The 13,995-nt window shown below is 35.8% G+C and overlaps 1 protein-coding gene and 1 long non-coding RNA gene across 2 annotated transcripts in view; one reads left to right on the forward strand and one right to left on the reverse strand.

The window, feature by feature from the left end:
- Positions 1–13,995, forward strand: part of LOC309665139 — a 324,111-nt gene that overhangs the window by 168,139 nt on the left and 141,977 nt on the right. The gene's annotated exons all lie outside the window — the stretch shown is intronic.
- Positions 1–13,995, reverse strand: part of WDR64 (WD repeat domain 64) — a 156,724-nt gene that overhangs the window by 127,445 nt on the left and 15,284 nt on the right. The window contains exons 3-4 of the mRNA XM_082471325.1: positions 4,471–4,573; positions 1,907–2,010 (exon numbers count right to left, since the gene is read on the reverse strand). Coding sequence (XP_082327451.1) covers positions 1,907–2,010; positions 4,471–4,573 — 207 coding nt within the window. The remainder of the gene's footprint in view (positions 1–1,906; positions 2,011–4,470; positions 4,574–13,995) is intronic.

The following is a 13,995-nucleotide window of genomic DNA, read 5'->3' on the forward strand; positions in this document are numbered from 1 at the left end:
CTGTCTTTCATCTGAAGAGTTCAAAAATGCTTTTCCAACTGGGACATTTTTCTAGATGGAAAAAATAAAGGGCTCAAAGAAATTCCTCTTCTATTTCTCTATCTCTATCTTTAGTGGAAGTCACTTGTTTAAAATTCTCTTATCTGCTCTAAAATTTTCATAATCCTTATAGATACCTTCTGAATTTTTTAAATCTAGCCTTTTCGTAGGAACTTTTATTAATGACATTTACAGTCTACATCACCAAGCCCTCCAGCGAGCACCATGAAAATCCTTAAATGTATTTATTCTACTTCAGATAGAGCCTAAACTGTGGGTATAAGATATTTTTCATTATTAATGGCTATCTTTTAATAAATTATTCCTCTGACCTACCCTGCCAAATTACTTTTCTCACAAAACGTACCATCCTATTTTTAAGGCATGCAGCATTCAAAATACTATTTATTCCTGGAGTACCAAACCTTTAAATAGAAACAGGTGCTGAGCATCTGCATGTTTGTGAGTATACATGTGTGCACCTTTAAGCATGTGTGAATGAGTGTGTGTGTGAGTGTGAGGGAGAGAGAGAGACATATCTGGAAATATTATAATGCCCTCTCTCTTATTTCACATAATCCTGAACTATTTCATTATGAAGATCATAATTTTCCTCCTCACTGTTTTTCTTTAGTTACCATGTTAGTTCTATTTTTGAGGAAATAAAGGTAAAAAATGAGAAGGGAATTAATGCATCGAGAAAAGAGTGATGGAGGAAGGTTTTCACACTTAAATGAGGCAAATCCATTTTTATTTTCACATTATTTGTTCATAATTGTAATTGCCAACATTTACTAAGTGCTTACAACGATGTTAAGGGCTTTATGTTGATTAACTCATGTAAACAGCACAACTACCTAGGGAGGGATATTCTCTGGTCTGGATGAGGAGGAACTGGGGCCTGGAGATAAAAAGTAACCTGCACAGCTGGCGGCGTGGAGGCAAAGCCGGTCTCCACACCTGTGCTCAGAATCTCCTGCTGCACCTCTGGGTGCAGGCCACCCTCTCTGACGCAATCCAGCTGCCTGTGATGGAAATCACTGAAAGGCTGAAAATTATTGTTGAAATTTTAATCATGTGATGATTATTTTAAATATATTCTATTTGTATAAAGCTTGCCTCTACTTGGAAATAAACTAATAACTGGACCAATTTTTTGATATTTAACACCAAACATTTATTTTCATGGTGAAATACGATATAGATGACATCATCATACATTCCATGAAAATCTCTCATATTTTGAAAATAGAAGTCCAAAACATAAATTTAGAAAGAAATGACAATAATAGCAATGCTTTAAAATGTTTCCAACATTCATTATCTCATTTGATGTTCACTACAATCCTCTGAGGGAGAGGAGGCTGATCCTATTGTCTTCATTTTACAGATATGAAAAAAAGAGATGTGAAAAGATACAAGTTAGCTCATTAAGTTCCCTACTTAACATCTAGGCTGTTAAAATAGAGGAGCTAGAATTTGAGGCTTTTTTTTAACTTCAAGTACAAGGTTCTTGTTGGGACCTCTTATTACTTGGTAGTATTATGACAAAATCACTTGGCTTGTGAGTTCTTATGATTTTATCTGAGAAATTATCCAGAATCTTCCTTAATTATGCTGATGCCACATGGTTCAATATGACACCCCAAGGAACAATGCCAAATGCAGTTACCAAAATCTCAAAAACTGCTGTGGGGTTCAGCAAGCTCCTCGTTTTAGTAATAGTTGGTTTTGTTTTTTTGGAATAACTCTGAAATATGGCTATGGTTTCTGCTGCATCTGATACATAGGCATAATGCATAGACAAAACAAAAGAGAGGAAGGAAGGAAGAAAGGAGGGAGGAAGGAATCCAAGCTTTCAAATTACCTGGCTATTAAAGACTGTTATCAATCCTTTCTGAGAAGCTGTTATTAGTAAATCCAACTGAGGAATCTTGACAATGCACTTAATCACATCCCGTCTTCTACTACCTGTCGATGGCACAACACTCATTTCAACTCCTAGCAGTGAAGATCCTAAAAGTCACTTGTTAGTTTTATTAAAAAAAAGAAAAAGGAAACAACCAACTTTTTTGCTAGAAAGGCTTTGGTTACTTAAAAATTAAAGTGGAATAAAACCAAAAAATGAGTAACTATTGCTTTTTAATTATCCTTAGAGATAGTAATCTGATGTCATAGTGCTTTCCAACTAAACATGGTGCATGAATTCCCAGAGAAAATGTAAGATCATACCCCACCCCACCTCCATATGCACATTTCAGAGAATGAGTTTTCCAAATGTCTTTTAGAATCATTTCTATTTTAAGATCTTCAAATCTCAGGAATTCTTTCTTTGAACTATCACCATGTGATTTACACAGAATAAAAACCTAATACTATCTCAGGCTTTCCAGTACAAAAGAATGAAACTACCTTAATACTGTTATTAAGGCTTTTTTTTTTTTTTTACTTTATGCATTTTGCAAAAAACACTTTCAAGTTTCTTTGCCTATGTGCTGAATGATAAAGCCACAAATATTGGGTCTCTTCCCAGGACGATTTAAATCAAGTTTTTATAATTGTAAACTCTTAGAGAGGAAAAGCAAGTGAACAAATCTCATACTCCAGTATTATCCCCCTAATTCATGCATTCTCAACAGAGAAATTATTGCTCCCAAGGGAGTACAAATTGGTTCTTGGGCGGGGGGTTGGGGGGTGGTGGTGGTGTGTGAATGAGTTTTACTCTCTGTGTCAAAAACTCAGATATACATACAGTACATAGACAGATGCACAGTATATCTGAGGTATTAAAATGTCTGGGGGTCAGGGGGAAGGAGGTTGAGAGGGGATTTGGGATGAGATTAGAAAAAAAGGTCCAAAAGACTCCTTGGAGGGGTCAATAGTGAAAAAACAGGCACAGAATATTATCTTATTCCAAGCCACCATCATTCTCTCTGCTTCAACTCCTTCCCCACTATAGACCACTTTTATCACAGAAACCAGAACATTTGAAGGGTAACTCAGGCCAGGCCTCTCTCCTCTCTGCAGCCTTCTCACAGCTTTCTGTCTCACTCAGAAGTCTTTAGCATGTCCACAAGTCCTTGGACATCTGTGCCCATGCCACTGTTGCCTCTAACCTCATCTTCTACTACTGTCCCCCTACCACTCCACTCCTGCGTGAAGTTTGTGGTTTGCTCTCATACCTCCTTCAGGTTTTCCCCAACTACCCTATTTAAAATCTCTCCAAACCAGCTTCTTCCCATACTCCTGCTTTATTTTTCTCCACAGCCTGCCTACTTCATTATTTTTTCTGTAGCACTTAATTTACTTGTTTGATTTTTTTATTGTCTATCTCTCCCCATTAGAATGTAGACTCCATGATGTCAGGGATTTATGATTGTTTGTTCATTGCTGTGTCTCCAGCACTTAGAAAGTTACTTAGCCCACAAAGTAGACCTTAAGCTGAGTGAATACACAAGTTACAGAATTGCTATCTATAAAGATGCTTTCAAAGTTCTAATTTAGGATGCCAGCAACATGTGTCCCTTACTCACTGGCCACTCTTCACTCAGCGATGACAGAAGCAGGGGTAGCTCCCTTGCTTCTGTTCTTTGATGATAGTTCCCATGGAGGGGCCCAGAGGTTAGGCTCTGGTGAGGCGTATGGTTGGGCTAAGGAAGGGTCAAAAACAAGGGTCGGTTTTGCTCACAAAGGACTGGGTTGTTTTTTTTTTTTTCTTTTAAGGAACACCAGATTTGACCTAGACTATGCCCTTCATCTCAGAATTTGCTATGAAATGCTGGAAGATGGGGCAGATTTCAGGGTTTGCCTTTCCTCATCCTGGACTTCTCCCTCTCTGTAGGGAAGAAAGGAAAGAAAACCCACATTGTCAATAGTGGAGAGGGAAATGAGTTCCTGGGGTCCAGGTTCAAATTTTAAAACAAATGACATATGTAAACTGGAGACCTCTTAAGCTGAGGTAACACTCCTCTGTGATTGGCCCAAATTCACAGTTTTAGAGGTGTAGGGTTAAACCTCCATAAGATAATTAACGGTGAGAGCATGGGAAAGAGTTCTAATAAGTGAAAACTTGAAAATTCAATTTTAAGAATATTTATTTTTAAATATGTGATCCATTTGGTACCAAAGCATGCATTATTGAGGTGACATTGTAGAGAGCTTTAACCTGAGATCTGAACCTCTTCAGGAAAATGGGAATATCCCCCCCTAACATTCCCTACTTAGTGTCCTTCAGAGTAATGATATTTCCAACTCAACTGCAAGTTTCTTCTGATATTGCATTCGAAACTGTCACTCCCCTTTCTTGTTATAAAGTATTGATCAAGTAAATAAGATGAAAAATGGTTTAATGGAAATGTTATATTCCCAATATTTATTTTTGAGAAAATATTAAAACCCACATTAATCTGTTAAGGAAATTTAAATTATCACCTGAAATTACAACTCGTTGTTTTCTAGAAACGAGGAAAACCAAATTTTCTTCATCCATTTGGGAAGTAAGAGAATCTTCTTCAGAGGAGAAGTATCCAAAGATCTAAAATCCCAAACAACACATATAAACATGCTAATATCTCAGAAATGGCTGTAAAGTAAGAGATTTAATGTTGGTTGAATTTGAAGTCTTAATTTGGATTAACAACACCTTGATTTATAAATATTAAGGGGTTCTGATATAAATATCAGAAGGCAGTTTAATGTATTAAACATACCGCATGCTGCTGGTGCATGATTTTTGAGCAGTCATTGATTTTTCTTTCCAATAGATAAACTGATGTACTGGGCTGGTGTCCTTGCTCAGACTGATAGTTCAATTAGGAGCTGGCACTTGTTTGGAAATCAAATCAGCCTCCATCAGACAGGGTCTCAGCTGAGAATCCTGACAATGAATTTGGCCACTCTCAAATAACTATTCCTACCTATTTTCCATAAATCTTCCTGGACAACATTTTTCATTCCTTTTTAGGGGGAATTTTGGAATTTTACTCTTCCAAATCCTATCCTCCAGGTGCTGCATGAAAATTAATTACTATGAAAGGATATCTTGAAGTAAAAAAGTGCATTTTATTTGTGAATAAATTGTCAGATTATGTAATTCCAAGGAATTTGAACAATAAGATAGCTGTTTTTCAGTTGTCTATGAATAAACAAATAAATTCCTTAGAAGTTAATGACACACTGTATTTCTTGTAAACTTGAGACTAGTTGGTGCTTGGTAGTGAATGAACAGAATGAGCTTCTGAAATTCAAGTGTGCATGTGAACCACTGGGATCCTACTAAAGTGCAGTTCTGACTCGCAAGCCTGGGAGTGTGCATTTCTAAGAAGCTCCCCATGAGGGACCACACTTTCCATATAAAGGACCTAGTGACTAAATGAGTCAATTGAAAATAAATCAAAACCAACTATATATCAGTTTGTTTTAATAACATTTGTCTATTTTGATGCTAGACGATGGCTTAACATTATGTGTTAACATGTCCTTTCATCAGTTGGTTTACAAATGTTACTACTTCCTCCTTTACATTCTCCCACATCCAAACCTAGCAACATAAACCAGCTGCCTTAATAATTTCCTACAATTAGATTTCATTCTTTGGGAAGATCAAGATTATCAAAGACTCTTGTATTTTCCATTTTTCTTCCCACCAGCAAAAGCAGTCTTCAATTAAAAGCTTAAGTAATTTATTATCTTCTCAGAAAATGCTGCTAATTTTCCATGAGTACAGAACCTCTGCATTTAGTATCTAATTACCTCTGAAGGACTGAGAAAAGAGAAAGCAGAGAGCTTTCAATAGATCTCTGTTGGAGCAGACAGGAATCTTTTGTCCCTGCAACTTCCTGTCATCACTCATTGATGCGTTACCCAGTTAATAGACGTGCATTGATCTGCAACTTAGCCCTTGTTGGGGCCCAGAGTAGGCCAACCCAAAATGTGCCCCAATGGCATATCGATTATTATGAATTAAAGTTACTTAAGAAACAGCCAACACAAGAGGGACACTCTGATCCTCCTGTCTCCCTGAAAGCAGGAAATAAAGCTTTTGTGTGAAAGGTACAGTGCTTTTCACTTTCACATGAAAGGATGTACCAGCCTGCATCTAGAGGTAGAAGGGACACCCTTATTGCCATAGACAGAGAATTTGTGCCGAGAAGGGAGAAGCCTATATAAACAAACCTTGTTATTTCTTTAATTTACTACCCCAAGCCCAAACTCTGTAATATTCTTTACTAATGGGCACCCCACACCTAAATTTCTTTGTCCTCTCAATTCCTCACAAATTTATTGTTTCTTTGTCTAAAAAGTACAAAAAGCTGCCTGCTTTGGCCACTTCTTAGATCCTATTTCTGTGGGACATCCATGTGCATAAATTAAAATTTGTTTCTTTTTCTCATGTTAATCTGTCTTGTGTCAATTTTATTGTTAATCCAGTCACAAGAACTCAAGAGGAGTAGAGGGGAAAATTTCCCCCTCTCCAACATTCTGTATCATGTTTTAAAAAATTTTATTGAAGTATAGTTGATTTACAATATTGTGTTAATTTCTGCTGTACAGCAAAATGACTCAGTTATACATATATATTCTTTTTCATATCCTTTTCCATTCTGGTTTATCACAGAATCTTGAATATAGTTCCCTGATATTCTGTATCATTTGAACCCACAATATGGCCTTATGGCAAGAGCATGCTCTGTGGAATCAGACAGTCCAGTGTTTGAGTTCAGGCTCTCCAATTGACTGGTACTTAGAACTTGGATAAATACATTTAGCTCCTTAAGTCTCAATTTTCTCATCAGCAGAATAAAAGGTCAAATTTCTGAGGGCTTTATTTAATGGTTGTTAAATGATGTAATGTGTGTAGAGCATTTCGCACTGTGTCTGGAATATAATAATTGCTTTTAAAATATTAGCTATAAAAAAAAAATATTAGCTATAATTATCATTAGAAAGCCCAGATTAAGAAGGCCTCATGGAAGAGAGGAAAAAAATCATAAATTATATCAAGACCATAACCACTAATGAGAAAATTAGTCTCTCTCTGGAGATAGTACTTTAAACCTGTCAGTCCACTTGGGGATGGAAACGTTTCTTCTAAAAGAAAAAAACTAGTCAGACAGGTACTGCAGTAAATTGATGTGTGTGGAACCTCACTGGGAAAGATTTATATGACTCTTCAGCCAGTCAGAACTAAGAGGGAAATTCAGCCTCTTGCCCTTCCTCATTTATCAGGTCCCTGCAGCCTTCACTTCCTTTCTTACTCTGTTTCGAGACTGTGGTCTGTCACTTCAATTCCACATTTCCACAATCCTCCATCCTTTTCTACCACTGCATTGGCCTGGCAGGAAACCCAACTCCTAGCTGGGTGCAAGGAAGCCAACTGCTTTTGCTCCTTGCACCCCAATTACTGTGGCTGATCAGCCACAGAAAAAGTCTCCCAGCCCTATGGATGGGGCCACGAATCATTCACGAGCTCCAGCCTCCTGGGGCTTCAGTGCAGCCCAGCCATCATCCCGTGGTTCCCTGGGTGATCTTGTATTACATTTTGTCCACAAAAGCAGTGTCAAACCTTCTCCAGTCTTATCAAACATGTGCTCCTTGTTACTCTTAGCAGCTGGCCTCATTTCCTACTTCAGATGATAGTAGAAGTCTCCAGACAAGAGCTTTCTTAGCATTTCCTGCCACCCTACTCAAAAATTAACCTGGTTTTGGATTCATTCTTTCTTCTCTTCTCCCTTTTAAAGGAAGATGTGTTTCTCCTTTCCTAGACTCATCCCGCCACGTATTCTTTGCAACTCGTGCCCTTTCATCTTCAGAGCTTGGCTCTTTTTTTCCCTCAGTATCTTCTATCTCTCCCTTTCTACTGCCTTCCTTTCAGCATGCTGGAATCTCTCTCATCTTAAAAACAAAAATACAGCAAACCTTCCAAAGGCAATTATAATTATAGATCATAACCCTTAGTCCTTTTCTTGCTTTTCTCTTCTCCAGGTTCCTACTCCCAATATTGCAACCTCCTTCCATTGCTGTTAAGTTTGGATTCCTCTTGTAAGCTACATTTTGCTTTTTGCTGGTTGTAACAACAGACACACTCTTTCTGATCTTTGACAGTCTCCCCTCTGTATTAATTTCCTATTGCTATGGAAGCAAATTACCACAAACAAAGTGTGTTAAAACAACACTCATGTATTAGCTCATAGTTCCACGGGTTAGAAGTCCAACATGGGTCTCACATGGCAAAATCAAGATGTCAATAGAGACGCTTTCTTTACTGAAGGCTTGGGGAAGAGTCTGCTTCTAAGCTCATTCAGGTGCTTGGCCCGAGGTCCTCATTTCCTTGCTGGCTGTCAGATAGGTAAGGGGCTGCCCTTACCTTTTAGAGGCCTCTCTTCAGTCCTACTGCACGGGCCCCTGCATCTCAGCACAAGCAATGGAACTTAAATTCTCCACATTTAGAATCTTCTTCTGCCTTCTTCTCTTTTTAAGGACTTATGTGATTACATTGGGCCCACCCAGATAATCCAGGACAATCTCCCTATCTTAAGGTAACTAATTAGTCATCTTAATTGCATCTGAAAAGTCCCTTCACAGCAGTACCTAAATTACTTTGATATTTGATTGGATAACCAGGGGACAGGAATCTTGGGGTGGGTAGCTGGGGTGGGGGGCACCTTTCTAGCATTCTGCCTATCACATCCTCCTTTTATAAATGCAATTCAGTACAATAAGTTATTTGTGCAAAATACAACAAAAATATCAATATTAGCAGCCAATTTAACCTCAGATAATAGTGTGAGAGAATTTTCAGATAATAATGTGAAATGACAAAGGGAATTAATATTTCTGCATTAATGTCCTCTTTGCAAGTTCAAAACTGTCCACTGGGCACCTTTGCTGCCTGCCCAGACGGCACATCAGCCATGCAATCTGTCATACATGTGGTTTACAGTCACATCTATGATAGGTGCCATCCTGTACAACATCTGCTCTTATGGAAATCATACATTTTGCTATTTTTAAGCTTATAGTGACACAATACTACAATGCTTACCATAAACAATTTCCAAAGAACACTAAAAACATCAAATTACTAAAATTTATTGAGGAAAAATTTAAGAGATATTATACCAGATAAACTCCTTCCGAAGAGACAGCTAAAGTTACTACATTTTGAAAGGAAATGTTTCAAATAATGTTTTTAAAGAGGAGAAAATATCTCCTTTCTTCTGATGGGCTATAGCCTCATGGATCTCAAATTTCACTTTCAGCAGTTTAAATTTCAGTCTAGTAATTGTGACATGCTTAGAGTATTTTATGACTATTAATGATGCTTTAGAGTATTAATTTTCTTTTAACTCTGTTATTTAAAGGGCTTGCTCCACACATTAAGTGATCCATCTTTTTAACTACACTTTTTTTTTAGGATTACATAAGGAACACATGTTCAATGTAGAATATTTGGAGAAAATAAAAAGCAGAGGAAAACAAAAATCAGCAGGCAACTCATTTTTTAACCTATCCTGGAGCATTCTTTTCACATTTTTGAAGTCAGCAAATAGTTTTAGATTTATAGTAGTTCATTTTAAATTCACGTTGGGAGAACACAGCTATAGGCATCCCAGATGGTGCTATATGGGTCTTCTTTGAATTAACTGGGTGTGCTCCTGGAAGGAACATGTTTATGAATTGCCCACTGGAAATTTAGATTAACACACTATTGTAGGAAAAGAAGATTATATCAATACCAGAATCTTCTACTGACTGGCTTTATAAATTTAAGACAATCACATTTCTTTAGACCTCTTTACATCTAATTTCTCTCACTATAAATTAAAAGGGCAGGTCCAGATGATACTTTAGTTGAGTTCTAAGGTTTCATTATTCTATAAATATCAATTTTTTCAAGTACATTTGCATCTAAAACCTAGAAAAAGAAAGTGTACCTTTTTATGTCATTGCTACAACGAAGAGATTTATATCCACAATCAGGTTTGTATGTTTGTGCCAGACTTCAAAAGGATAAACCTATTTTGTATTACCTGATAAGATTGACTGGCTGATAAAAAACAGGTAATCCATACTGAAATGAAATTAGTCTTCCAGCACTGAATTTCCATTTTACGGATGACAGATCTGAAGCCCAGAAAGGCTAGGTCACACGGCTTGAAATAGAAATGCCTCTTAGGAGCACTGGCACAGATAGTTTGTGAGGAAAATGACAGAAAAATAAAAAAAGAAACTTCCTGCACCAATTTTTCAAAGTTATTCTTCATATACATACAGTGTGCCAGAGGCTGGTCACAAGCTTTTCTAAAACTTGCATATAATTTATAGGAACCCAAGGGATGTAACAGGATAATGTAATTTGAAATTGCTGGATAGAGAGGGAGAAAATCTCAACTCCAAGACCGAAACCAATTTTTTTGTGTGGCTTTAGACAAGTCAGTTAACCTTTCTGTGCTTCATTTTCTTCCTCTTTATTATTGCAATAACATTATCCTCCATAATCTACATCATGGGGCTGTTGTGAAGATTAAATGAGAACATGCCTGGGAGGTTTTTGAAAAAAAAGTAAGATGGTCATGATGTTCTAGCTGAAAAGGGAAAGAGAAGGAGAAAAAGAAGGAATGGATGCGGGAGAGACTGAGGCTCAGTTTCCTCATCTACACAATGAAAAGTCTGAATTTAGTTTTTTTTGTTGTTTTTTTTTTTTTTGGGTTTTTTTGTTTTGCTTTTTTTCAAGGACAAGAAAGTGTTTTATTTATTTACAATAACAACAAAAATTTGTAACATAATTATCTTTCCTCAAAACAGATATCCCTACAAAATACACAGAGGCCAAATTCTCAGCTGATGTAGAATTCCATGTAAAAATGAACTATACTGTGTCTCATTTGTTGTCATTATGGGACATTTTTAGAGCATTGATTTCCTGAATCTAAGTGTGTAATATAATATAAACAGACTTATGTAACTTCCTGAAAGGGATAAATTATTGATATTGACATGAATCATTTGTTATACACTCATTTTTGCATTTTTAGTGGTCTGAAATTATTGCATTTGGAATTCAAGCACACAAACCACGGAAGGAAGGAAGGAAGGAAGGAAGGAAGGAAGGAAGGAAGGAAGGAAGGAAGGAAGGAACGGAGGGAGGGAGGGAGGGAGGAAAAAAGGAAGGAAGAAAGAAAGAATAGAGAAAGAAAAAAAAATCTCATAAGCTCAGCAATCAGAATTCATTCTCTTTGACATATGAAACTTGTACCCCAGTAACCCCTTTTCATGGCTATCATGACCTAATTTAGATGTTTTCATATATATTTTGCTTTCATATTTCCTCTTTCAATGTCATAATCAAGTAGAGATCTAAGTAAAAACCATACTTTTACTTTTCATTTCTTGCAAAAAAAAGAACATGCTTCAGAAACATACTCCACAGTAGAATCTTCATGCTCGTCTACAGGTGTCCAAGGCTTTGTTATTGCTCACCAGAAGTTTGTTAGAGTTTTTCAGTTAACATAAGCAACCTAAAATATTTATAAGAATTATCAAAAATACAAGGTTGTATTGAAATTCAATTACTGGTGTGCTGGGCTATGTATTAGTTTAGCTGTATTAATTCCAAAAATCAGTTTTATTGTAATTCTATTAATTTTTTTCTTCCAGTTTTAGAGATATAATTGACATACAGAACTGTATAAGTTTAAGGGGCACAGCATAATGATTTGACTTACATGCATCATGGAATTATGACCTAAATACGTTTAGTGAGCATCCATCATCTCATGGATATAAAATTAAAGTAGAAAAAATATTTTTCCTTGTGACGAGAACTCTTAGGGTTTACTCTCTTAACAACTTTCATATGTAATCTACAGCAGTGTTCATTATATTTATCGTGTTGTACATTATGTCCCTAATACTTCTTCATCTTATAACTGGAAGTTTGTATCTTTTGACTACTTTCAGCCAATTCTCCCTACTCCCACCCCCACCTCAGTAAACTCAAATCTGGTATCTTTTTCTATGAGTTCTGTTTATTTGTTTTTGAAGTATAAATGATCTACAACACTATGTTAGTTTCTGGTACACAACATAGAAATTCAGTGTTTCTACACATTTCAAAACGATAACCGTGATAAGTCTATTTGTCATCTGCCACCATACAAAGATATTATATAATTATGACTATATTCCCCACACTGTATAATTCATACCTGTGGTTCACTTATTTCATAACTGGAAGTTTGTATCTCTTCATCTCCCTCACCTATTTCTCACCTCCCCCCACAGCCCTCCCATCTGGAAACCACATGTTTTTTCTCTGTATCTATGATTCTGTTTCTATTTAGTTATATTTGTTCATTTGTTGAGTTTTTTAATTCCACATATAAGTGAAATTGTACAGTATTTGTCCTTCTCTGTCCTGGAGAATGTTCCATGTACACTTGAAAAGAATGTGTATTCTTATATAAAATAGATAAACAATGAGGACCTACTGTATAGCACAGGGAACTATATTCAATATCTTGTAATAACCTATAATGGAAAAGAATCTGAAAGAATATATATATATGAATCACTTTGCTGTATACCTGAAACATTGTAAATCAACTATACTTCAATTTAAAAAATAAAATAAAATAAAAAGTTGCAAAAATTTTAAAAAAGAATGTGTATTCTGCTGCCTTTTTATGGAATGTTCTATATAGACCTATTAAGTTTATCTGGTCTAATGTGTCATTTAAGACCAATGTTTCCTTACTGACTTTCTGTCTGGATGATCTGTCCATTATTGTAAGTGGGGTGTTAAAAGTCTCCTACTATTATTGTGTTCCCATCAATTTCTCCCTTTTTATCTGTTAATCTTTGCTTTATGTATTTAGGTGCTCCTATGTTGGGTATGTATATATTTACAACTTCTATAACTTCTTGTATTTATCCCTTGATCATTATGTAATGACCTTCCTTGTCTCTTGTTACGGTTTTGTTTTAAAGTCTGTTTTGTCTAAGTATTGCTGTACTGGCTTTCTTTTCATTTCATTTGCATGGAATATCTTTTTCCATCCCCTCACTTCCAGTCTATGTGTATCTTTAGATCTGAAGTGAGTCCCTTGTAAGCAGTATATGTTTTGGTCTTGTTTTTGTATCAATTCTATATCTTTTGATTGGAGTATTTATATTTAAAAATAAATATAATGTACACTTTTTTATATTTTATACTTTATAAATATAAATACTTATATTTAAAGTAATTATTGATAGATATGTATTTATTGCCATTTTGTTCATTGTTTGGGGGTTGTTTTGTAGGGGTTTTGGTTCTGTTCCTTTTTTTTTTTTTTTTTTGATCTTTTGTGATCTGATGACTTCTTTAACATTATCTTTGAATTACTTTCTCTTTTTTGTGTATGTATCTATTATAGATTTTTGGTTTGTGGTTACCCAAACCACATGAGGTTTATATGTAGCAATCTATATCTATATCCAGATAGCTAGACAGATATGTTATTATTTTAAGTTATTGATCTCTTAAGTTTGAACACATTTTAATAACCCTGCATTTTTACTCCCCCTCCCAAGTTTACTGTTTTTGGCATCCTATTTTACATACTTTTGTTTTGGGTATCACTTAATTACTTATTGTTTATAGAGATGATTTTACTATTTTTGTCTTTTAACCTTTCTGTTACCTTTATAAGTGGTTGATCTAGTACTTTTGCTGCATATTTGCCTTTTCCAATGAGATTTTTTCCTTTTGTAATTTTCATATTCCTAGTTGTGCCCTTTCCTTTCTACTTAGAGAAGTCCCTTTAATATTCCTTGTAAAGCTGGTTTTGTGGTGCTGAAGGTTTTTAGCTTTTGCTTGTCTTTTTTCTATCCTTCAAAGCTGAATAATAGCCTTGCTGGGTAGAGTATTCTTGTTTGTAGGCTTTTCCCTTCATCACTTTAAATATGTTGCGT

The sequence above is a fragment of the Balaenoptera physalus genome (assembly GCF_965194825.1).
Source record: "Balaenoptera physalus genome assembly, chromosome: 1".
NCBI classification, from domain to species: Eukaryota; Metazoa; Chordata; class Mammalia; order Artiodactyla; family Balaenopteridae; genus Balaenoptera; species Balaenoptera physalus.